Raw genomic sequence first — 20,635 nt, 5'->3', positions numbered from 1 at the left:
ACCTGGCTGGTCCACTGAATGGGTAATGCATCTATCGCGATTGGCAGAGATCCAGCCTGCAGGGTGCTCAAAAAGCTTGCGCACACGCCGGTGGGCACACATGGTGGTCAATCAGAGAGTCAAACCAAGGGACACGGTCAAGTGAAGAGGAGAAAGGGTGGGGATGCCTGGCTGTTAGGGAGCGGGTAAGGCTGAACGGCCTTCCACTCGCTTCGGGTTGCAGGCTCCACAGGGCGCACTATGTACTGACTAGGCAGGCCCCCATTCCCTGAGCCGGTTTGGTTTACAGGCCCATTCTCGCGCTTTCACCCGGAGTGGGTAGAGAGAGCCTTCTAAATCGCGTAGATAAGGAAGCCCCGGTCCTCCATCTGACTCAAACATGCTTCTCCGTCACCTCAGCGTCCATGCTTTTCACTGAACCCTAATCCTCATATTCTCTTCCAAAATGCAAAGCATGAACCAACGTTACCTCTTGCTCAAGAAGCTCACATTCAGGCTGCTCTGTGCTGCGCTGTGTTTCGGCTTCTCGGGCGCTGCTCGGGGTCAGTTGCCCCTCCCCTTCTCCGGCATCCGGAGTCACTAACTCCCCATAATAGGTCTCGATTCTGGTCTCATTGCGAGTACCGTTGCGGAACAATCATTCATCGATCAGTTTCATCTAAAGGCCAGCTACCTCAGTGCATCCCAGAAAGCCAATCGATTGTCCAACATCACGTCAATGGTCCATATTGGCAGCTTGCCTGGTGCCATAGTCGCATTCATTTGCAGCGAGCGCATCGGAATATTGTGGACAATCCGACAATGTTGCCTGCTCTGGATCATAGGCTCCTTGGTCTTCATGACTTCACGAAACCTTGGTCAGGTATACGCAGGTCGTTTTATCATGGGCCTCGGTATTGGACAGTTTGGTGTTGTTGCTCCCATCTACCTCGGTGAAGTGGCTCCCAGGGAGATTCGCGGGATGCTCGTGGGTACCTACGGCATGTCAGAATACCTGGGAATTATGATCGGTGTAAGGTTTGCGGGATCTGACATATATGAATTGAAATGTTGACATGATGCAGTACTTCTCCATATGGGGGGCATCTATCCACATCCCTAGCTCGAGTGCCAAACAGTGGATCATCCCGCAGAGCGTACAGATCATGTGGGCAGGCTTGCTTCTTATCTCATCCCTGTTTTGTGAGGAGAGTCCGCGATTTTTATGTCGACAGGGCCGTCCAAAAGCAGCACTCCATTCCCTTGCACGATTGTGGAACCTGTCGCCGTTGGATCCAGGAATACATGTCGAGGTTTCAAATGCTCAAATTCAGCTGGAACTTGAACGCCAGGTGCCATCAAGAATGCGGTACTTTGGCGCACTGAAAGAGCTTTTTGGAACCAAGGCTCATTTGAAGCGGATTGCTTTCGTCTTTGTTTTGCAGTGCTTGGGCGAATGGTCCGGTCCAAACTCAGTAACAAGTAAGCCCTGAGACACCTTCCTCACACTCTGTTCATGTCTTACTTACACCCTGCTCTTACCCGTACTCTATTTGCATTTTTCTTACATCAAACTTACACCTCGCTCATCTCTGACTCATCTTCTACTTACTTTTCTTTTCTTTTCTTTTTTTTTTTTTTTTTGCCGATTTCTCACTCAGATTTTGCCCACATCCAGCTCACTTAAGCTAACACATTCTCCAGCATATGCACCAGAGTTGTTTGGAATTTTCGGGATCCAAGGGCAGTCGCAAAAGCTCTTCACTACAGCCATTTTCGGTGCTGTGAAGTTTGCATTTTCCTTGATTTCTGCACTGTTCTTGATAGACTCTCTGGGCAGGAGAAAGACCTTATACCTCGGGCTCATAATCCAGGTCATTGCTTTGACTTATGATTCGGTTTTTCTAACTGTTTTCTCTTCCTTATCAGGCGACTCTCAGCAAGAGTCAGCAACAAAGCATGCTGCCATTTGCGCGATCGTGATGATCTATTTCATCGGTATTGGATGGGCTTTGGGGTGGAACTCCATCCAGTATCTGATCACGGCAGAATCGTTCCCGCTGGGTGTAAGGATTGCAGGGGTAAGCCTTGTCACACTATGGCATTATGCAAACCGGATCGGCATCTCCAAGGTCTGTGCTCCATTCTTCTTCCGTCTTGACTTTCGGAAGGTATGAGCTGACTGACCTCTATAGGCGACCACGTTGATGCTTCTCGACCACGACTCCCTCACACCTAAGGGCACTTTCTGGTTTTTCACAGGGATGTCTTTGCTAGGCCTTGTGTTTACGTGGTTGTTTCTGCCTGAGACTTCCGGGAAGGGGTTGGAGGAAACCAATAAGCTGTATGGTGAGAGTGGCAAATCCCCGCACGACGAGGAGGTGGTTTAAGATCGAAAGTCCAGCGGAATTTGCCCGCCACTCTGTGTATAAGTGGGAGCAAGTTGGCCCCTAAGGCTATATCCGCATATTTCCGTTATTCCCCCAACTCGAACCGGGGCTATTGCTCTTACCCCGCAAACCTTGTCTCCCGTTCTTCACCCAGTAGTCCTCCTTTTCCTCTTTTAGATCCCTGGTGGGTCAACGCGATCAACGTCACCGCCACAAATCACAATGGCCTCAAGTGGGGTCCAATTTATGTGATGAAGAGTCTAGCTGGCTGGCTGCTCTCGATTGGCAGAGGGGCTCAAACTAATAACAGATCGCGCTGGTTAGCGGACTGCCAACGCGGAATGGCATTCCACTCTGCTGCCTTGGCCTTCCTCTACGGTCGTCTAAAGGTATAACTGCGGAATGGACTCCCATCTACCCCAGTCTAGACCTGTGCGACCATTTATTTAAAGAGGGGCTTGTCCTCTTGGCCCATCACGGTTCGATGGTGGTTCTTCACATTCTAGCTACACTCATTCAACCATCATCCCACCGGTTTCAGACGGTCCGCAGCATGGCGGACTTCTATGACTACATCATCTGCGGGTGAGATTCCTCCTCGTAGAACCTGTTCCGTCTATCTTTCTTTTATCCATACTGACCTCCTGTATTCAATCTTAGGGGCGGCACCTCAGGGTGCGTTGTGGCTGGACGCCTGGCTGAGAACCCACACGTAAGGATCCTGGTCGTCGAAGCAGGACAGCATCATAAGGACCTCGAGAATGTTCATATGGTTGCCGGGTTCGTTGTACTCCTGGAAGTTGGTTGGTGGATGCTTATCGAACTAGTTGGAATAATCTTTTCGACGACAAGACGGATTGGAACATTGTCACTTCGCCGATGTCCGGCGTCAACAATCGTCAAGTCAAGCTCAGCAGAGGCAAGTTTCTGGGTGGCTGCAGTGGTTGCAACGGGACGCTTTGTATACGCGGCAGCAAGCAGGATTACGATGACTGGGGCCTGGAGGGTTGGAGCGGAGAGGAATTTTTCAAATATATGCAAAAGGTCTCGGCTACTTTACTGTTCCAAGAAGGTCTGGGAATGATTAAAGCATGGGCACTAATCTCTGTTCTCTAGGCCGAAACATTCCACAGCAAGCCTTGGTTTAAGTCTGCTGATCGATTTCACGGGCAATCGGGTCCTCTCCACGTCGAACCACATGATCTCGCCCCGATTTCTGAGCTCATAATGGACTCTTTCGTCTCTCAGGGCCTTCCACTGGACCATGACATGTTCACAACTGGTGAGACACCCCATGGCTGTGGTCATGTACCACGGACAGTATACAATGGCCTTCGCACGACTAGCGGAGATTTTGTTACAAACGGGTACCACCGCAGCAATATCACAATAATGACAGATACTACTGTGGATAGGATACTCTTCAAGAGGACCCCTAACGGGCTGAAGGCGGACGGTGTTGTGGTGGTGACAGCGAATGGGCAACAATCGTTATTCGCGAAGAGGGAGGTAGTCATTAGCAGTGGTGCTTATTGCAGCCCTACAATTCTCATGAGATCTGGGCTTGGTCCGAAGGAGGAGCTGCGGAGAAACGGTATTGAATGCTTAATCGACCTACCTGGCGTTGGACAAAACCTTCTGGATCATCTGGTGATTAGAGCATCTCCCATTAACATTCAAAGCTCTGCATCTGACCAAGCTACTTAGATTGTCTTCATGTTCTATGAGACAGAGAAACCCGGTCTAACTAACGATCATCTCGTTTACCACGATGGAAATTTCGACAAAACCTATGCACTTTGGAAAGACAAAAAGGAGGGGTTTCTTTCGACTTTCCCCTTTGGCTCCTTCGCCTTTGCGCGCTTAGACGATCGTCTGAAGGATGAGCCATTGTGGAAGAATGCGCCACGGAAACCAGGCCGCGATCCTATGGGACTAACGCCTAAACAGCCGAATGTTGAGTTCTTCACCACGGAATGCTATGGTGGTCCTAAGCAATTTGATCAGTTTCCTATTGATCGTAAACACGCATTTTCGATTATCGCAGAGTTATTCTCGCCTAAGTCCCGTGGAAGCGTCACCCTGAAATCTAAGAACCCCCTGGAGAACCCTGTGGTGGACTGCAATTACTTTGCCGATCCGCTGGACCTCCTCGTGATGACTGAGGCGTGCAGGTTCGCCAACGAAATCATCACCAAGGGTGCTGGGACGAAGGACATTGTGAAAGGATCTTGGCCGCCTCATTTGATGCACCACACCTATACGAAGAGGGAAGAGTGGGTTCATTATGTGAAGGAACATGCGACAACATGTAAGCTTCTCACACCTCAAGTCAAGCTGTAGTTACACTAAACAGATGATCCTAGGCTACCACGCTGCGGGTACCTGTGCAATGGGTTCCGACGGTGATCCTCGCGCTGTCCTTGACAACAAGTTGCGCGTAAGAGGAGTCATTGGGCTCCGTGTCGCAGACTGCAGTGTCATGCCCACGTTGCATGGAGGACATACCCAGATGCCTGCTTATGGGATTGGCGAGAAGTGCGCCGACCTTATCAAAGAGACGTGGTCATCACAGGTTATGAACGTGGCGAAGTTATGAGGTCTGGCATCAATTTGATAATGAATGACGAATTGACATTTGCAATTGTAACATGCGCGCAGTTACACGACTCACTATGAATGATGGTATTTTGTGGGTGTACTTACATTTGGCATAGCTCTCTCAACTCTGCAAATATAATAGCTGTTTATATGGACCTGTCCGCGCTTGTGTATGAGCAAAAGAATGCAATACGTGGCCAAAGAACGAACTATAGGCAGTTTCTGTTCCCACTGACACTGAATACTGGATACAGCCTTACATTTACAGATCTAACTGGGTTAAGATACTCCGAAGACCAACATATAACCTTGATAACGGTGTATAATGTTAAAACATAACATCTCTTCAACAAAAACGGTTGTGTAGTGTAATGGTCATCACTCTGGATTCTGATTCCAGCAATCCCGGTTCGATCCCGGGCACGACCTTTTTTCTCGCACCAAATGCGGCCCGAGCGATCCGAGTCGATGGTTTTTTGGCAGCCATTCTTTCTCTCCTCGTTTTTCTCCCAATCTTTTTTTTTATTTATTCCCATCCATTATTCTCCCCTGCTGCAACCTGTATCCCACACAATTCCATTCCACCAGGCACCAACACATTATTGCCAGTCGAATCCCGACACTGTGTAACCCAGAAGCACCCAATGAAGCCTTCCCCCGTCAGCCTTGTGGGCCGTTATCCACTCACTATAAAGCCGATGTCGCGGGCTGCCAGTCAACCCACCCTCGACGCCATCTGGGCCATTGTCATTTGTCCGTGATTGATAGGGCTGCCGGAATAAGGCTGATAGCGCCTCCAGTCACCGGTTGCGTGCTACGACCAGGAAATGGCGCGCGGATAAGCGGAATCGTAACACTTCAAAGCTTTTTTTCCCTCCCCCTCCCACGGACATTTCCACGGAAGGGGTCACTCAATTCCCTTTTCCCCTACTAGTAGTAATCTTGCGATATATCCCAATTTAGGGTTTAGGGTAGGCAGCTGGCCAACCTTCCAGCTTTGACCTTCCGATCAACCTTGACCCAAATATAGCATCCTCATAATATTCCCACTGCACTGCATATCTGCAACCAAACCGGATCCTTGTACATATATAGTACCCATCCATCCTGCGTACTATTTCTCACGCCCAAATCCCCACCAAAGTGATGTCAGAGCCCTCCCATGCAAAATCACCGGGCCTCCCGGTCGTGGAATCCTCCAGCAACGAAAAATCGCGACCATTCAATAAAGAAAGAAGATTGCGACAAACCGTCGATAGCAACTATGCCGATATCATCTGTATCATCCTTTGCTTCGTCACCGGCCTTTGCGATAGTTCTGCCTTCAACGCATGGTCATGTTTCCTCGCAATGCAAACCGGTACGTCACCACACCACCCACCCCCTATCCCCCCTCCCCCAACCTCATCCCATCCACCACTAACCCTCTCCCCCAACAGGAAACACCGTAGTCCTCGGCCTCGGCGCCGCCAACCTCCCCAAAGATGACCACTGGAGCTGGCTGAAATCCCTCGTCTCAATCGCCAGCTTCGTGACCGGTTCCTTCGTCTTCAGTCGCGTCGGTAACCTCCTCGGTCCCACGCGTCGCGGCACCCTCTTCACCTCCTTCATGGTCCAAGTGATTCTCATCGTCATTGCCGTCTCGCTCCTCCAAGCCGGCTTGATTTCCAAATCAGACGTTTCCGATCACCAGCATCACCCCCTGCTGGACCTCATCCCTATCGGACTCCTTGCGTTCCAGTCCTCGGGTTCCATCAATTCCACCCGGTCCTTGGGATTTAATGAGATCCCGAGTGTCGTGATCACGAGTGTGTATTTTGATATCGCCTCGGATAAGAATATTCTGGCCGTGCAGAATGTGAAACGCAATAGGAGAGTGGCGGGGGTGGTGGCGTTGTTGATTGGGGCGATTGTCGGGGGTTGGTTGAATCGGAGTGCTGGGGGGATTGCGTCGACGTTTTGGTTGGCGGCGGGGATTAAGTTCCTTATTGGGGTGGGGTGGTTGGTTTGGTTGCCGAAGAAGGTGTAGGTTTGGTTTGTTCAATGGATTGGGTTGAGAAGGTGTTTGGGGGGTGGGGGTGTGTGAGTGAGGGGGATAAGGTGGGTGGTGGTGTCTCTCCATTCTGGATGGGAGTTGTGGTTGTATAATTCGATGGTATAGACTTCTGTTTTATAGACGGTATAGACTGGTTTTCGGCTTTGTGACTAGCAAAATGGCGCTGGTGAGGATTTTCATAATCAAATTGTTTTCCGATGCCATTCATTGATCCTGACTCCATGCGCTTGAACACTGCGATTGTTCGCACATCAATATTAGCGATTGTACTCTGATGGATGACTGCTCATCATTCATGATATCCATTAACGATTAACCCAATGGATCCTTGTTACGACGCCCAGATACGTTGCATCGCATCGGGTGACTAAGGGCAGCTCCTATGTACATTATACAGTCACCACTGCTTTGCTTCGTCTTGATGCCTCGGTGATTAACTCCCCAACCATTGTTCCATGATCCAGGATATGCTATCGTACAGTTTCCCTTCCGTTCCGCGAAGCCCACATCTCCAATTTGATGATCCCATCATCTCATAAAGCGCTTACTCGCGCATGGGGCGCAGAGGGCTCTGGCGGGGGAGCATCATGGGGGGACCGCGGGCACGGAGCCAGGCATCGTTATGAGGACCTTCGGTACGAATGACGCTGCCGATGGACATGAAGAGTCTGTTAGAAGCAATGTAATTAGTACAGGTCCCATCGAAGAATATAGATACAGCCATCGATATGGGAAGCGGTCGAAGAAAATTCCGCAAACCTACCCGAAAGTAGCACCAGAACCCAACATGTATTTACCCAGGGTGCGCATGACACCGTTAGGTCCGGCACCATATTGGAAGACGGTTACAGTTCCTGCTTTGTGTTAGTGGAGGTTGCAGGAGGGGCTGCATGTGTTGTAAACTGACCGATGATGAAGCCCATGATACCTCCCACAGCTGTTGAACGGGGATTAGCACCAGAAGAAGCGGGGAATGACCTTATTCACATACTGGAGCCCATCAAAGCACCCATCTTCACTGTGGAACAAGTTAGCTAACCCATATAGGCAGTTGAAGTAGGAATCTCATCCACCTGGTGGATGGTATGAGGGTGGACTAACTCTTCTCGAACGTGGAGGGGCCATGCCCTTGAGGAGGACCAGCAACGACGGGCATTTTTGACACAATAACAAATACAAATACAGAGAGTGTAGGAGGCTTGACAGCACAAACACCAGGTTCCCGTAAACAGTCGAGACTTGAAGAGTATAGAGTCGGCAGGAAAGCTCCAACGGTGGGCGCATCGAAACCCGAGGCCCAGAGACACGTGATACCGCCTACCTTATTTGGCCTCACACCCGGTCCGTGCGGCTTACCTCATCGCACGTGTGTTAGTCACGTGATTTACGGCCTCAGGCGTAGGGGACGAAGGATGCTGTGAGCTGATCGGGTCTTCTCTCCCGCCGCAGTTGGTGGCTCCCGATGAGATTTGCTCCTGAATCGTCTGATCTAGTGCGACGACTCATTGTTTCGGCGGCTTAGGAGCCTGTGCAAGGCGGCAGACCCGTCTCGTGCCCCGTCTTCCTTGCTGGCCGGTCGCTTGGTCCGTTCGCTCCTCGGTTCGGGCCAAGACCTCCTCCCTCCACGCCTCCTTGGTCTGAAGCGCCTTCCTGTTTCCCATCCGACCTCACTCAATCTCGCCTGTTCAGATCCATCCTACGGTGGTAAGTTCGCCATCTCAGCTAGGCGGTGGGGGTGGAGTCGACGGTGCCAGGCGCTGCTGCGTCGTTGCGGAACGGACTCGGTGTTTATGGGGGTCGTCCGGACAATTGCTAACGTGACCTTCTCTCCCCAGCCGATCGGATCGATATCAAGATATTTCGGCGCGCCGGCCATCGCTATATACTTTCTGCCCCTGAGGTCCGTCGCGACGGGCTCTCCCGGGCGATTTCCCCCCCAACGCTTCTTCTTGCATATTAGACGATTCCCTTTCCGTTGAACGGAACGGCGCCTATGAGATAGAGCTCCCTCTCCCCACACAACATCCGGTATCCTTCTCCATGACTGCTGTGGCATCACCACCTAGTGTGCAATCGGGCCCTCGCTTGGGATGGTTCGACGCTGGTAACGGAGGACAAGGCGCTCTGTCTTCAATGGACGCGGAAGAAGTCTCACGGACATTCTTGCCGCGAAGGACCGTTCAGAGATCGAATTCCTCCTCTTCCATAGGATCTACCTCATCCAACTCGACCGCTATAACTACGCCGCAAAATTCGAATGCAGGACAAGTGAACAACATTGAATCAACTACTTGGTCGTCCAAAAAGAAGTCTTCCAGGAACGTTTGGCCCAGTTCCAAGTCAGAGCCGGTGGCTGGGCTAAGCAACGCTCGCTCTCAAGCCATGCCAGCTTTTTCCTCCGGTCCAGGAGCCTCCTCTGCGATGACCGCAATCCACCAGCCATCCTCCATTGTCCCTTCTCAACACATGCTCCAAGCTTCCCAGCAAAATGGCGTCCGCGCCGGAAGCGCGCCAGCAGGCGATCCGCCCGCCATCCTCACCCTCTTACCTATCAACGGTACCTTCGACAAGAAACAGATCAATGTTCCTTTCTATCCGGATATATTACGCATTGGCCGCCAAACGAATGCAAAAACTGTGCCAACACCGGTGAATGGCTACTTCGATTCAAAAGTGCTCTCCCGGCAGCACGCCGAAATCTGGGCCGACAAGAGCGGAAAGATCTGGATTCGAGATGTGAAGTCATCGAATGGTACCTTTGTTAATGGCCAACGGCTTTCGCCAGAAAACCGCGAGTCGGATCCCCATGAGCTCCGCGAAAACGACACGCTGGAGCTAGGAATAGACATTGTCAGCGAAGACCAGAAGACAATTGTTCACCATAAAGTTTCTGCAAAGGTTGAACACGCCGGGATATACAGCAGCATTCCCAATATTCTGGATCTAACGCTAGGCGATCTGGATCCCGCTTCTGGAAATGGACTCCTTCCTTCTCCCCTCAGTCAACCAATGTCGCATCTTAGGGGGCGGTCGGGGAGTACCATGAGCAACCGCAGTGCTCAGAGTGCGGCTAGCAGCCAGTTCAACGCCTTGCAGCAACAGCGACAGATGAACTATTGGAATTCACCTATATCCATTGAACAAGTAGTCAAACGCCTGACGGTATGTTGGTTGAGACGACATTCAACTGGCTTGCGCTAATGGTTTCCAGAGCGAAATGAAACAGGCCAAACAGCAGTCGCAAGAGCTGCGGCAAACGGACGAGTTCCTGACGACAATAATGAAACCTGGATATATCGAAAAGGAGAAAACGAAGCCGTCACCAGCCGATAGTAACGCCGCTCGTCCAGTCAACGGCCGGCCGAAGATGCCTCGCGTCGACTCTTTCTCCCGCTTTTCCGAGCCTCCAGCGCCCCCGCCACAGCAACCGCTGCCCGAAAAGCCGGATGCTTTGCCTCGAAATGGCACCGATGCGCTTTCCCCGTTGAAGCGCCCTGAGCCAGATAAATCCAAACTTGGTACCAACTCGCCTGTTACGCGCGAGAATAGCCAGATCTTGTCGCTCATCGAGGCTTTATCGTCCGCAAAGAGGGAGCTTGATAGCCAGGGCGCCCGTGTTAAGGAGTTGGAGGCCTTACTGATTCAGGAGCGGAATGCTCGCGAATCTGCGGAGGAGAAGGCTAGGAGCCTAGAGATGCAGTCTAATCAAACGGCTTCGGACCCTGTGTCTGGGGATGCTGATTTAGACCATAACAACACAGAACAGATCGCTTCAACAGAAGAGTCGCAGAATGTGATGCCAGAAGCCGAGACTTCCACCATCGACATTGCCGCACCCGATTCTGAAAAGCAGCCCTTACCAGAAAGCCCAACCAATGTCTTACAACGTCGTTTGGAGACAATGATACAGGAAATGGAGGAGATGAAGAATCAGGTCACGATATTCAAGGACCGGGCAGACCTTGCGGAGAATGAGACCGTCGAGGCGCGGAAATCGTTGGCAGAGATGATTGAAACTCTGCGGCAAGAGCGCGCGGAGCGTGCTCAGCGCGAATCAGTGACTGATGCGCAAAAGAGGACGGAGGTCCCTGATGAAGTCTCATCTGACACGCAAGAGTCTGCCGATGAGCAGACAAACGTTTGCGCCGAGCAACCGCAGCCTTCTGCGACGGTGCCCTCTGCCAAAGGAGTGGACAACGCAGACACAACCTTTGCGAAGCAATCCCACCGGCACGATGTCTTGGAACAGTCCAGTCCATTTGCATCGATGCTAGGGGTCGTGCTTTTAGGCGTTGGGTTGATGGCCTACCTGAATGGGTGGCAGAAGATGGACAAATAACCGTCTATTCCATGTCATAAATCGTGTTGCTCCAGTTGGAGCATTCCCGTCCTGCGTTCAATAGCCGCCAAAAAATGCGCCTCGGTGTTCTACAAGTGACTACCTCCGATCCTTCATACTTTTTCTTTCTGATTCTCCATTGGTTCTATTTTATAGTTTGCCCATCTTGTATTCTGATCCGATGCTCAGCAGGGTTTATGCGCTGGTTTTTGTGGGTTTTCTCTTCGTTCCCCGTTACTCCCATTTATTCTCTTCTTGACCCCTTCTTATGTGCAGTTATCTTTGTTGCATAACCTGCATGACTCTCCCTCACTTTCCTGTTTGTTCCTAGATATCACCACACCCTGTTGTTCCAGTAACGAATTCCTGGCAGCAGTGGGTTTTCTTTCTATGTTGATGTCTCTTTCTCATGGGCAGAAGCAGGTCATGTAAAGGCTCACCGCCTTTGTGTATTAGTCTATCATAGCATACTCCCTTTTTTCAGCCGAGCGATGAATGACCATTTCATGCTTTTCCGTTCTACTTGATGACCTATGCCAGCGTATGCTACACGGTATGGTGGCCTGAGTGTTGACGAAGTACGGATTCAATAGTGTCTCGCCGCTAGCTGAGGATGCCATGGCAAACTGTGGTACAGGTTTGTTGTAGGATGGACCAGCTCTGACAGATACCAGTCGAGGGGAGGATGACCTGACAGGACGAGATGAAATCTGGATGAGCTCACAGGTAGGTTTATGGAGAGGGAGTCGATGGTGGAGAGATGGTACTCGATCTTCTCCGGAATCGGCAGTTTGCCAAGGTGGAACGAGCAAACGGTGGAAATGGCTTCTTTGAACCCCTTCCTTCTTGACTCCAGGAATTGGAATTTCCGCCTAACGCAGCAAGCTGTGGTCTAGGCAGCATAAGTTTCCGTTGCCAGTTGTTGCTGCTCTTCATCTTTTCTAGTACTCAAAGCGAGCCCAGCCTTCCGATTTCTGAGGTATATATTTTGATGCCGTCCTCACGTGATAAGCCTCATGAGACATCCATCGCCACTGACGCCTGACGACATCAACTGAAGTTGTTCCGGCGACATGTTTACGCCAAAAGGCCATATCCGATCATGCATCCGGATGCAGCAGTAGCCAAACCTCGGCCTAAGCGTCGCCCGCGAATCTGCCGCGCCTGTGATGCCTGCTATAAGCGAAAGGTGCCCATACTCCTGACCTGCGCTCCGATCCGTTCTTAACCGAGTCTACTATGTAGATCCAGTGTGACGCAGCGACGCCTCGGTGCAACTGGTGCCATCACCATGATCTTCCTTGTACTTTCAAGCGCAATCAGGAACGAAATCAAGCTCGCTCCAAAGCTCACCAACATCATCCCTCAGAGTATGGACTTGTGATGCGGCAGCGAAAGTTTGCTAAGACTTGCTTCCAGCACCCAACAGTCCAGTTCCAGAGAAACACTCGCCCCACAAGGTAGTCATTTGCATCTTCTATCTTGAATTCATACTAGGTGCGCTTTCCAGGTGAGTTTGTTGCCGTGAAGCTGAGTACCAACTTGATCATTCGGCAAAAGGCTCGAGCCTTCAAACGCGCATCACTTACAAGGCTACTCAGCCACATCTCCATAACTTCTGGTCTCCTCTTCTTTCATTTTCTAAGCTCAATATGGCTTTTGCACGGCACTAATTCCATCCCGTATTACATGCAGGTCCCAACCGTCATCGATCGAACCCGTCATCGAGACCGCACAATTCTGACTCAATCGCGGGAGTTGGATCTCAGAGCAATCTCCATGTCAGGAAATGCTCTGGGGACCCTCTGCACCTTCAATGGCCTGCCTTTCTTCTCACCCACTGGTCAGCAGTGGATCAAGTCACGCACTGGCGAAGACGTGAACCTAGCTCACATGTCGCCAAAGCCATCTACATCCAACCAAGTGACATCCACAGGCGTTCCACATTCCGTAGCGCTTCCGGAGAAAGAGGTCGTGATTCAACTGCTTGACGAATGGGGACCTTCGATTCTCTCTAGGCTCTTCCCGTTCATAAACCGGGAGCTTCTTGAATTCACAATCAAGGCTGCCTACCATGATGAAGTCAGCGTCTCTTCTCCTGGGGCCGACAGTGCTCGGGCTTGTATTCACGCATTCACAGCCGTGTGCTTGTCGTCCTCAATATACCGTGGACACGAAGTCATGCATGCAGAGGATCATGTTCATGCAGCTTACAAATTGCTGCCTGGATTACTGATTGAATTGGTTACCTTGGACGGTCTACAGACTGTCTTGATGCTAGTAGGTACCCTGCCCCGGGAAGAAACCGAGGCAACAGTTCTCGAGGAAGAAGACTTGTACTCATACGTGCCATAATAGTGCCTCTGCTCATTGGTAGTCACTGGAAATATATTCTATCTCGAGATGCTGTTAGCGACTTCATCACGATTCGTCTTTCATCTGAATGGGCATCTTGCCCCAGTTTACATCAATGACGACCTCCAATTCAAGACAAAGTTGCATACCCGCACATTGTTTTGGATATGTTACATCACGGATAAGGAGTTTAGTCTACGGACTGGCCATCCGCCGTGCCTGGATGAGACTCATTGTGATCTCACTCTCCCTGACATCCAGCAGACCACTCAGGAGTTTCTCACCTGTATACGTCTTGCTATTCTTCTATCTCAAGTATACCACGGTCTGTATTCCATGAAAGCCCTGCATGGGACTGATAATCAACTACTGGGCACCATTCGCGATCTCGACAATGCCTTGGAAACCTGGAGAATGTCTATCCCCGCTCGCAATCGGCCACGGCTCATCGATCGGGAAACAGACGTCATCAGTACACCCAATACACTCATCCAACTACAATACCTATACTGCATGGCCATGATCCATCATGCCAGCGGAAAGTGTTCTGTCTGGGTCCAAAACCATGACACGTCCGAAGCGGGCTCTAGCCTTGCCATTAGCGTTGAAGCCAGTCGATCGATGCTGCAGAAATTCCTTGATGACTGTTTTCACTTTGATAAGAACAACCTGAGGTATGCGCACGTTGTATTTAGTTCCACCTTCCAAACAGCTAAACTGCGTCGCAGGTTCTGTCTACCCTATTTTCTGACGGCCATCTGCCATCTCTTCTCCAATATCCTTCTCAATCCATTGGACGAAGGCAGCGACGACGATCTGGATTTGATCAGGTCGGTCCCAACTCATATACGAGACCGCTTACCGCCGGAGATCCCGCGATTATCATCTCATCAGGTCAAGCTCTTTGAGGATTTCGTGATGGAATTAGGACGCCTCGCGTCCAGCGCTGTCAACAAGGCGCAAGAATTATTTGAAGCAAATAACTGAAGCTTGTTGTCTCTAATGTACACGGCAAAGTATAGTCCAGTAACAGTAGATTGATAGAGGCGTAATCGTGCTGGATCCCACTGCCAGCGGGCTGGCTCGCTTCGCCTGTGTTGCGTGCTGCCATTATCGTTTGCATATAGACATATGCGGGCATGAGGTTTTGCGCATTGTCAGGTGGTTTCCACGTCAGGCCTAGGATGTTGCTGTCACAACACCAGACACGACCCAACAGCACGTAGCCAGACGGGTTGTAGTTCGAGGATGCAGAGCTAGCAGCAGAGCCAGACTGCCAGCACAACAGTGCACACGCATCTGCCTGAGCCCACCCCTCTCACAAACCAACAACCGATGCCCATATACAGGACAGAAAAGACCATATCATGACCTTCTTGCCCCAGTCTTCATTCCATGCCATCCCACAGAATAACCCCCATCACTTGAACGAAACCGCCACCTCCACCATATTCACCCACCTCGTCCTCGACTCCGGCACCTCACCCTCAATCCTAGCAACATCCCTCTTCCTCTTCCTAACCGCCGCCTTCGACAACCCCCCCTCCTCAATCTCCCTCTTCAACCTCTCCTTCCTCTCCTCCATATCCCCCTCCCCTCCCCATCCTCAACAACATCATCAACAACAACCACACTCCCCGTCTTCACCCTAACACAATACTCCTCCTTCCTCTCCTCCCCCTCAAACCACTTCCCGACCTTCAACGCCCTCTCCATCGCCCGCCCCGTCGCCTTCACAAACACCTCCTCTTTCTTCAACGCCTCTTGACTCTTCGCCAACGCCGCAATCTGCTCCCTCCGCCCTTTATTCTTCCCAAGGACGCTCCCGGTGGCGCGGTTCTCCGCTGCCCGGAGATATTTCTGTACGCGTTTGATGACCCCCATTGTTGGGGACGAGGATGAAACGTAGATGGTTTTGGGGGTTGAGGAGCCGGAGTATGGGCTGGGTGTGGGTGGGTGTGGGATGGGGCGTTTTTGGATTTTTAGGTCTGGATGGGTTAGGTGGGTTAGTTGGCTGAGAGTGGAAGGAGAGGAGGGGGGGGAGGGGAGGTACGTTTGGGGAGTCGTGGCATGGTTTGGTTTTTCTGTTCGAATTGGAGGGCTTTGGTTAGGGTGTGGGTGTCATTTTGGCGGTGGAGGGATGAGAGGGGTTTGGAGGTGAGATGTGTGGTGTGTGTAATTGTATACTGGGAGGGAAGTGAGAGATGCGATGCGATAAAGTGATGGATGGAGGAACTGGAAAATGACGGTCTTGCCGGATGGGGTTAGTGTGGTTTGTTGGGGGCTTATCGGTTGCTTATCGCTTATCACTTATCGGCTATCGATAAATTCTTGGAAATGGGGATTCATTCCGCATAGTTCAAATTGAAGCAACATCGTTGGCTCTTACCACATTACATACTATCATTTTATACAGTCATTCTAAATCGTGTGTACGTCACCTCATTAATAAACGGCCTGTGGCTCCGCCTTGGGCTCCTCCGCAGAAGAAAACAGCGCTCGCATCTTCTTCTTCCGGCTCTTCTTCCCCAGCTTCTTCCCAGTGTCGGCCGGGACGCTTTCGGTCCCCGTCTCTTCGGTCATCGTGCGCTGGATCTCCGAGTACTCCGGAACGGCCTCCTCGACTTGAGTCTCCGGAGCAGGCTTTTCAGGGATAGGTGACTCATGCACCTCCCTGTACCAGTCCCGGTCTTTACTCCCCCAATTCCGCCATGTAGTCCAGCGCTCAATCGCTGGCGTGTTGTCCGGTTCTTCTGAGTGAGTCTGATCCTGAGCCTGGGTCTCTGGAAAGGGTTCTTCAGCGATCGGCTCTTCAGCCGGGGCGTACCTCTCCTCTGCATGTGTTTCAGGAACATAGACATCATCAGTCAACTCGGGGAAGGCCTCCATGGGACCTGTGTCATCGGGGACCGATTCAGGATATGCCTCAGAGACAGGACCCTCTGATGGTGGTCGGTCAGACACGGTTTCCTCGATGAAAATAACTGCTTTGTTATATCCCCGTCCGGGACTGGCTGGGTACCCGCTATCGTCTTCATTCATCCCCTCTCCCTCCCCGTCATGAACACCATTTATCCTCGGAAACTGCTTCAATTCGGATAACTTGGCCTCATAGATCGCCACCATTGCCTGCACCAAGCATGTGACAAAGCCCGGCTCCGCACCAAGAAGATACTGGAACCGCGGGCTCTCGAACAAATCTTCGTCCTCGTCGAAGGCGGCTGCCAAGCGGCTCTTGACATAGGTGCTGAAAAACCACTGATCGTAATCAGGGATCTTCCCAAAGGCCTTTCTTGCGACGCTCAAGACATCGAAGATGGACAGATCCTTGTCGAGCTTCTGCATGTACTTCTTCGCGAGGACCAGCAGACCCCGGAGTTCGTACTTGGACGCTGCCGAGTAGGCGAGCACGCTCCGTCGGTACTCGGTTTTCGTCCAATCGCCGCCTTGTCGGAGGGTCTGGTAGGTACCGGTATGAAGGTAGTGGACGATGGTGTGCGTGATGTCGTCGTCGATGTCGGGTAGTGCGATGCAGGGTGTTGTTCGGGTGATGAAGTTGGGGTATGTGCTGAGAATGTCGGCGAACACTGGAGACTGTTTGAGGTAGTATTCAGGGATGGAGTATTTGCGCTCGCTGGGGCCCATCAAGACAATGACGAGACGAGTTTCGTATGGCCTATCACATAGACGCAGCCCCTTAGTCAACTTCGCGCGACAGAATAAGAAAAAAAAAGAGCACACTTACGACAGCTCCGGCTGCTCATACTCCTCAACCTCATCGTCAAACTCCGGCTTCGGCGCATATCTCGCTGACATATTGCTGCCGTTGACGACCATTGTTTCTGTCGCTTTGTCTCAGTTCGCCCTCAACTCGACAGCAGTTAGAGGATAAGAAGTAGGAATCCCAACAGATCGCAAAAAGCTCCAGAGGGCGGGGAAAACGGTCAAACAAGCACGATTGGAAATACAACCAACGGAAATATTCAGGGGGGAGCTCGCAGGATATAGTGCCTCGTCTACGTCAATAGTAATATGCACTGAGACCCCAGTTCATACCTTATGAGCTGTTCAACCATCGTCGAGCCCCCGCAGCCAATCACGCTGCAACACATCAAGTGGGTTTGCTTTTGCCTCATAAAACCCAAGAGTGCCGTACGGTTGAGAAACGCAAGTGACTGAGTCACCGTCTTCAGGTGCCATGTTTCATCTGAGAGTGGAGTTGCAGCTTGATGTGTTGGCTAGGGAGAAAGATGGTTGTTATTGGGCCGAGAGGGGCGTGAATGAAGCTAGCAAGGCACCTTCCCAGTTCCCCCACCAAGTATCTATCACCCATTGCACCATAAGTCACTTCTCCACTTGGTAGTAGTATGACCCAGTCTTCTCTTCTGCTTCTTTAGCTTGTCATACAAAAACTCCGATCCCCACTCACTATGATGACCCCTCTCCCACCCTGAATCTCTCACATTCATGATACGCGCTTCGCACTACAGCCTAGTATTTATACCCCACATCCACCACAATAACAAATTGTCAATGAACGATATCAAAGCACGATCAACAACCATAGCTTTCCCAGCCAACTGATCTTATAATCAAAACAACCATAAAATCCGTCCGACGACGCTTACCTATCTCGATCCGCTCATTAGCTCCCAAATACTATTCACTCCAAATCAATCATACTGAATCAAATGCCATATATCTACAATTCCGCAAAGCCAAAGAAAGTACCAACCCAATATGTTTTAGGATATTTTGATTCGAAGTATATCCCCTCATCGGTATCTAGTTCCGAAGAAGCTCAACCTTAAGTAACATTCAACCTCCCCGAACCGGTACCTAGTATTCCACTAGGGGAAGAAATTCGAGTCGTTATACCCTTGGTGGTATCAAGTTCCGAACCAGTATGAGTATTCCTTGGTGCATCTGAGATAGCCTTGTTTCTTCAGGAACCAGTAAACTCAATGGCGATTGGTCCATGGTAGACTTGGGCGTCAATTGTTTCTGGAAGTGGTAGGCGGGGTAATGCTCCCGTTCTGGTGGGTTGGGAGAGCTTGACTTATCTGGATGGCGGGGGTGGTCTGTGAAAAGGTTTTCTTGGGGTTTTCTATGAGCTTGGATGCCGGTGTCTACTATTTGGCTACAAGGGTCTACTTGGATCAGAAAAACAAGCACAGATGCAAAGACTTGATTGTGGTATGTAATCATCATAGAGCTGAATGCTTCATCGTATACGTGAACACCATAATCCTCATAATATGCCATAAAAGATCGTCATATCGTAAATCATGATAGGCCATGCTTGCCGCTAGAAAAATTGTTTGTTGAGATGCACATCAACGGATACTGTGCGTCCGTATATGGTGTGCAGAATGCGATTTGCGTGCGGAATGCGGAAACGCCTTGCGTTTTAGCCCAAACATGGCTGCAAGGATCCGGCGTCGTTTCGATTGGGTAGTTGTTTCTGGACCATATATTTCCGTGCCCATAAATCCAAATGAGGATTTCTCTGTGGGTTCGGCGGCCTCTGGTGTCTCTGTGGTCTCTGCGGTATTGCTGCGGTTTCGCACCATTGTTTTGACCGCTTTGGTGATCTGCGTCCGGATAGGGGCATATTCAATCTCCATGCTAGTTGGAACATCCAAATCGTCATCGTAGTATGTTTCTTTGATGAATCGTGCATCATCCTCCTCCGCTGCCTTGACGCATCTGCGTAAGATGTCGTGGTGGCCTAGGCAACGGCGAAGGTCGGGTGTTGAAGATGAGGCTTCACGTTGCAGCTTGCCGTGGGAAATGGCGGCCAGCTTGCCAGGTATGGCGGGTCGGTTGGTAATCTGAGAGATACCAGCACCGACACGAGGTGCTCGACGCAGTGCCGCCGTTGATAAGTGGAGGAATTCTGCCGCGGCAGACATTGTGGTAGTTGACATAGAGGTAGATAATCTTCAATTTGAACAATGATGAGCTTTCATCTGATTGTGTTGACTGTAGCAGGGGTGGCTGCATTTATTTATTAACTGCTCTGGAACCTAAACCATAGTAGATCGCAGCGATCTACCTTGATAGGAAGGACATGGTCATTGTCGCCTTGTGCTGTTATCAGGCTTCGTCAACCCGTGGAGTGATCCGTTTCAACCATGGATGAGACACGTAAAGCTGGCCTGTCAATCGTGGACCTCCAAGTCACAACGTCAGGCATAACTTAAACCGTGCAATTTCTGCAGGCCTGGAATGCCACGCGGCCTCGCTCCTTCATTTCTCCTTGTTGGGCGGTGCTTAGCAATGGTGGCGATCAGCCTCTCGGGAATCCTTGATATCATGGATCGACACCACCTTCCTCTTCCAGCGCAGGGTCTTCACGGAGAACCCCCTTGCGTGGCTCTCTATTCGCGCGTTGCCGTTCCGCGAGTGCCCCCTCCTTCAATCTCTGCGCCCTGGTTGATTCCCCGGTCCCACCCAGGTCCCCAAACCATCCAGACCCCCAGTTCAGCGTCTGACGGAGCGAAATCCACCTCTCAGCATCTGCCTGCCACCTTAGGTAATGAGCAACAATGCATCGCTCATCGACATCTTTATCTTCCCCACCACAGTTCCTGCAGATACCGTCATTGACTGTGCATTTGAGGCATCGTCAACGCACCCATGATATTGCCAATTTCATTCCTTTGCCACTGATTCGCGTGAGGCTCAATCTTCTGACGACGTGTGATAATGCGGTGCAGGTGTATGCGTGTCATGTCTCAGGGTCTCAAGGTCTCAAAATTCCGTCGTGAATCTAACTCTCAGCTATCCAAGTCAGCTATCTGTGTAGTTATGGAGAGAGAGAATAGAACAGTAGCTCATCCATATTATGCCCCACTCATAACCGGTGGATTACATCATATCCCATGCCTGGTAGGATACGGAGTACTCGGG

The 20,635-nt window shown here is 50.9% G+C and overlaps 11 protein-coding genes and 1 non-coding gene across 12 annotated transcripts; 8 read left to right on the top strand and 4 right to left on the bottom strand.

The window, feature by feature from the left end:
- Positions 1 to 445: 445 nt before the first annotated feature.
- On the top strand, positions 446 to 2,369 carry BO94DRAFT_524928 (general substrate transporter; the record flags this gene model as incomplete). Its single annotated transcript, XM_025610290.1, has 5 exons — positions 446 to 542; positions 597 to 1,012; positions 1,065 to 1,461; positions 1,684 to 2,111; positions 2,175 to 2,369. The coding sequence occupies 5 exons, from the start codon at positions 446 to 448 to the stop codon at positions 2,367 to 2,369; spliced, it is 1,533 nt and encodes a 510-aa protein (XP_025463643.1).
- Positions 2,370 to 2,480: 111 nt separating this feature from the next.
- On the top strand, positions 2,481 to 5,131 carry BO94DRAFT_538938 (GMC family oxidoreductase). The gene is made up of 6 exons (XM_025612589.1): positions 2,481 to 2,954; positions 3,030 to 3,149; positions 3,197 to 3,413; positions 3,486 to 4,019; positions 4,077 to 4,680; positions 4,736 to 5,131. The coding sequence occupies exons 1-6, from the start codon at positions 2,923 to 2,925 to the stop codon at positions 4,966 to 4,968; spliced, it is 1,740 nt and encodes a 579-aa protein (XP_025463642.1). The 5' UTR covers positions 2,481 to 2,922; the 3' UTR covers positions 4,969 to 5,131.
- Positions 5,132 to 5,327: 196 nt separating this feature from the next.
- Positions 5,328 to 5,399, top strand: BO94DRAFT_t269. The gene has a single exon. It is a non-coding gene; the product is annotated as a tRNA-Gln (tRNA).
- A 332-nt stretch (positions 5,400 to 5,731) lies between these two features.
- BO94DRAFT_627577 (YoaK family protein) lies at positions 5,732 to 7,167 on the top strand. The gene is made up of 2 exons (XM_025617434.1): positions 5,732 to 6,330; positions 6,410 to 7,167. Exons 1-2 carry the CDS (start codon positions 6,117 to 6,119, stop codon positions 6,997 to 6,999), a joined length of 804 nt encoding a protein of 267 aa, XP_025463641.1. The 5' UTR covers positions 5,732 to 6,116; the 3' UTR covers positions 7,000 to 7,167.
- On the bottom strand, positions 7,157 to 8,244 carry BO94DRAFT_538934 (MGR2/ROMO1 family protein). The gene is made up of 5 exons (XM_025612588.1): positions 8,128 to 8,244; positions 8,018 to 8,044; positions 7,934 to 7,963; positions 7,790 to 7,880; positions 7,157 to 7,694 (listed from the first exon to the last, which is right to left on the bottom strand). Exons 1-5 carry the CDS (start codon positions 8,180 to 8,182, stop codon positions 7,571 to 7,573), a joined length of 327 nt encoding a protein of 108 aa, XP_025463640.1. The 5' UTR covers positions 8,183 to 8,244; the 3' UTR covers positions 7,157 to 7,570.
- Positions 8,245 to 8,942: 698 nt separating this feature from the next.
- BO94DRAFT_238210 (putative cytoplasm to vacuole targeting Vps64) lies at positions 8,943 to 11,731 on the top strand. Its single transcript, XM_025606347.1, has 2 exons — positions 8,943 to 10,188; positions 10,238 to 11,731. Exons 1-2 carry the CDS (start codon positions 9,067 to 9,069, stop codon positions 11,363 to 11,365), a joined length of 2,250 nt encoding a protein of 749 aa, XP_025463639.1. The 5' UTR covers positions 8,943 to 9,066; the 3' UTR covers positions 11,366 to 11,731.
- A 690-nt stretch (positions 11,732 to 12,421) lies between these two features.
- BO94DRAFT_238336 (Zn(II)2Cys6 transcription factor domain-containing protein) lies at positions 12,422 to 12,973 on the top strand. The gene is made up of 3 exons (XM_025606348.1): positions 12,422 to 12,554; positions 12,611 to 12,862; positions 12,926 to 12,973. The coding sequence occupies exons 1-2, from the start codon at positions 12,468 to 12,470 to the stop codon at positions 12,827 to 12,829; spliced, it is 306 nt and encodes a 101-aa protein (XP_025463638.1). The 5' UTR covers positions 12,422 to 12,467; the 3' UTR covers positions 12,830 to 12,862; positions 12,926 to 12,973.
- BO94DRAFT_238337 (fungal specific transcription factor domain-containing protein) lies at positions 12,974 to 14,994 on the top strand. Its single transcript, XM_025606349.1, has 2 exons — positions 12,974 to 13,645; positions 13,724 to 14,994. Exons 1-2 carry the CDS (start codon positions 13,055 to 13,057, stop codon positions 14,705 to 14,707), a joined length of 1,575 nt encoding a protein of 524 aa, XP_025463637.1. The 5' UTR covers positions 12,974 to 13,054; the 3' UTR covers positions 14,708 to 14,994.
- A 146-nt stretch (positions 14,995 to 15,140) lies between these two features.
- Positions 15,141 to 15,921, bottom strand: BO94DRAFT_568880 (ribonuclease P subunit p20 family protein; the record flags this gene model as incomplete). Its single annotated transcript, XM_025614705.1, has 3 exons — positions 15,774 to 15,921; positions 15,332 to 15,708; positions 15,141 to 15,311 (listed from the first exon to the last, which is right to left on the bottom strand). Exons 1-3 carry the CDS (start codon positions 15,790 to 15,792, stop codon positions 15,141 to 15,143), a joined length of 567 nt encoding a protein of 188 aa, XP_025463636.1. The 5' UTR covers positions 15,793 to 15,921.
- A 180-nt stretch (positions 15,922 to 16,101) lies between these two features.
- BO94DRAFT_578263 (uncharacterized protein) lies at positions 16,102 to 17,954 on the bottom strand. The gene is made up of 2 exons (XM_025615206.1): positions 17,466 to 17,954; positions 16,102 to 17,396 (listed from the first exon to the last, which is right to left on the bottom strand). Exons 1-2 carry the CDS (start codon positions 17,555 to 17,557, stop codon positions 16,166 to 16,168), a joined length of 1,323 nt encoding a protein of 440 aa, XP_025463635.1. The 5' UTR covers positions 17,558 to 17,954; the 3' UTR covers positions 16,102 to 16,165.
- A 1,176-nt stretch (positions 17,955 to 19,130) lies between these two features.
- Positions 19,131 to 19,635, bottom strand: BO94DRAFT_559854 (uncharacterized protein; the record flags this gene model as incomplete). The annotated part of the gene is made up of 2 exons (XM_025614101.1): positions 19,131 to 19,184; positions 19,291 to 19,635. 2 exons carry the CDS (start codon positions 19,633 to 19,635, stop codon positions 19,131 to 19,133), a joined length of 399 nt encoding a protein of 132 aa, XP_025463634.1.
- Positions 19,636 to 19,801: 166 nt separating this feature from the next.
- Positions 19,802 to 20,536, top strand: BO94DRAFT_238112 (uncharacterized protein). The gene is made up of 2 exons (XM_025606346.1): positions 19,802 to 20,309; positions 20,365 to 20,536. Exons 1-2 carry the CDS (start codon positions 19,952 to 19,954, stop codon positions 20,427 to 20,429), a joined length of 423 nt encoding a protein of 140 aa, XP_025463633.1. The 5' UTR covers positions 19,802 to 19,951; the 3' UTR covers positions 20,430 to 20,536.
- The last annotated feature ends 99 nt before the right edge of the window (positions 20,537 to 20,635 follow it).

The sequence above is a fragment of the Aspergillus sclerotioniger genome (assembly GCF_003184525.1).
Source record: "Aspergillus sclerotioniger CBS 115572 chromosome Unknown BO94scaffold_31, whole genome shotgun sequence".
In the NCBI taxonomy this organism is placed as follows: Eukaryota; Fungi; Ascomycota; class Eurotiomycetes; order Eurotiales; family Aspergillaceae; genus Aspergillus; species Aspergillus sclerotioniger.
This window is presented reverse-complemented; position numbering and strand designations above follow the sequence as displayed.

Excerpts from the sequence above, each read along its gene's own strand:
- BO94DRAFT_538934 (XM_025612588.1), bottom strand. The coding sequence starts at position 8,182 with ATGCCCGTCGTTGCTGGTCCTCCTCAAGGGCATGGCCCCTCCACGTTC. Across the intron at positions 7,881-7,933 it reads TATCATGGGCTTCATCATCG|GAACTGTAACCGTCTTCCAA; the intron begins GTCAGTTTACAA and ends AACACAAAGCAG. Across the intron at positions 7,695-7,789 it reads GGTTCTGGTGCTACTTTCGG|ACTCTTCATGTCCATCGGCA; the intron begins GTAGGTTTGCGG and ends TGCTTCTAACAG.
- BO94DRAFT_538938 (XM_025612589.1), top strand. The coding sequence starts at position 2,923 with ATGGCGGACTTCTATGACTACATCATCTGCGG. Across the intron at positions 3,150-3,196 it reads AATGTTCATATGGTTGCCGG|TTGGAATAATCTTTTCGACG; the intron begins GTTCGTTGTACT and ends TTATCGAACTAG. Across the intron at positions 4,681-4,735 it reads GAAGGAACATGCGACAACAT|GCTACCACGCTGCGGGTACC; the intron begins GTAAGCTTCTCA and ends AGATGATCCTAG.
- BO94DRAFT_627577 (XM_025617434.1), top strand. The coding sequence starts at position 6,117 with ATGTCAGAGCCCTCCCATGCAAAATCACCGGGCCTCCCGGTCGTGGAA. Across the intron at positions 6,331-6,409 it reads TTTCCTCGCAATGCAAACCG|GAAACACCGTAGTCCTCGGC; the intron begins GTACGTCACCAC and ends CTCCCCCAACAG.
- BO94DRAFT_238210 (XM_025606347.1), top strand. The coding sequence starts at position 9,067 with ATGACTGCTGTGGCATCACCACCTAGTGTGCAATCGGGCCCTCGCTTG. Across the intron at positions 10,189-10,237 it reads AAGTAGTCAAACGCCTGACG|AGCGAAATGAAACAGGCCAA; the intron begins GTATGTTGGTTG and ends AATGGTTTCCAG.
- BO94DRAFT_238337 (XM_025606349.1), top strand. The coding sequence starts at position 13,055 with ATGCAGGTCCCAACCGTCATCGATCGAACCCGTCATCGAGACCGCACA. Across the intron at positions 13,646-13,723 it reads TACAGACTGTCTTGATGCTA|TGCCTCTGCTCATTGGTAGT; the intron begins GTAGGTACCCTG and ends GTGCCATAATAG.
- BO94DRAFT_238112 (XM_025606346.1), top strand. The coding sequence starts at position 19,952 with ATGCCACGCGGCCTCGCTCCTTCATTTCTCCTTGTTGGGCGGTGCTTA. Across the intron at positions 20,310-20,364 it reads TCTTTATCTTCCCCACCACA|GATATTGCCAATTTCATTCC; the intron begins GTTCCTGCAGAT and ends CAACGCACCCAT.
- BO94DRAFT_578263 (XM_025615206.1), bottom strand. The coding sequence starts at position 17,557 with ATGGTCGTCAACGGCAGCAATATGTCAGCGAGATATGCGCCGAAGCCG. Across the intron at positions 17,397-17,465 it reads TATGAGCAGCCGGAGCTGTC|GCCATACGAAACTCGTCTCG; the intron begins GTAAGTGTGCTC and ends TCTATGTGATAG.
- BO94DRAFT_238336 (XM_025606348.1), top strand. The coding sequence starts at position 12,468 with ATGCATCCGGATGCAGCAGTAGCCAAACCTCGGCCTAAGCGTCGCCCG. Across the intron at positions 12,555-12,610 it reads ATGCCTGCTATAAGCGAAAG|ATCCAGTGTGACGCAGCGAC; the intron begins GTGCCCATACTC and ends TCTACTATGTAG.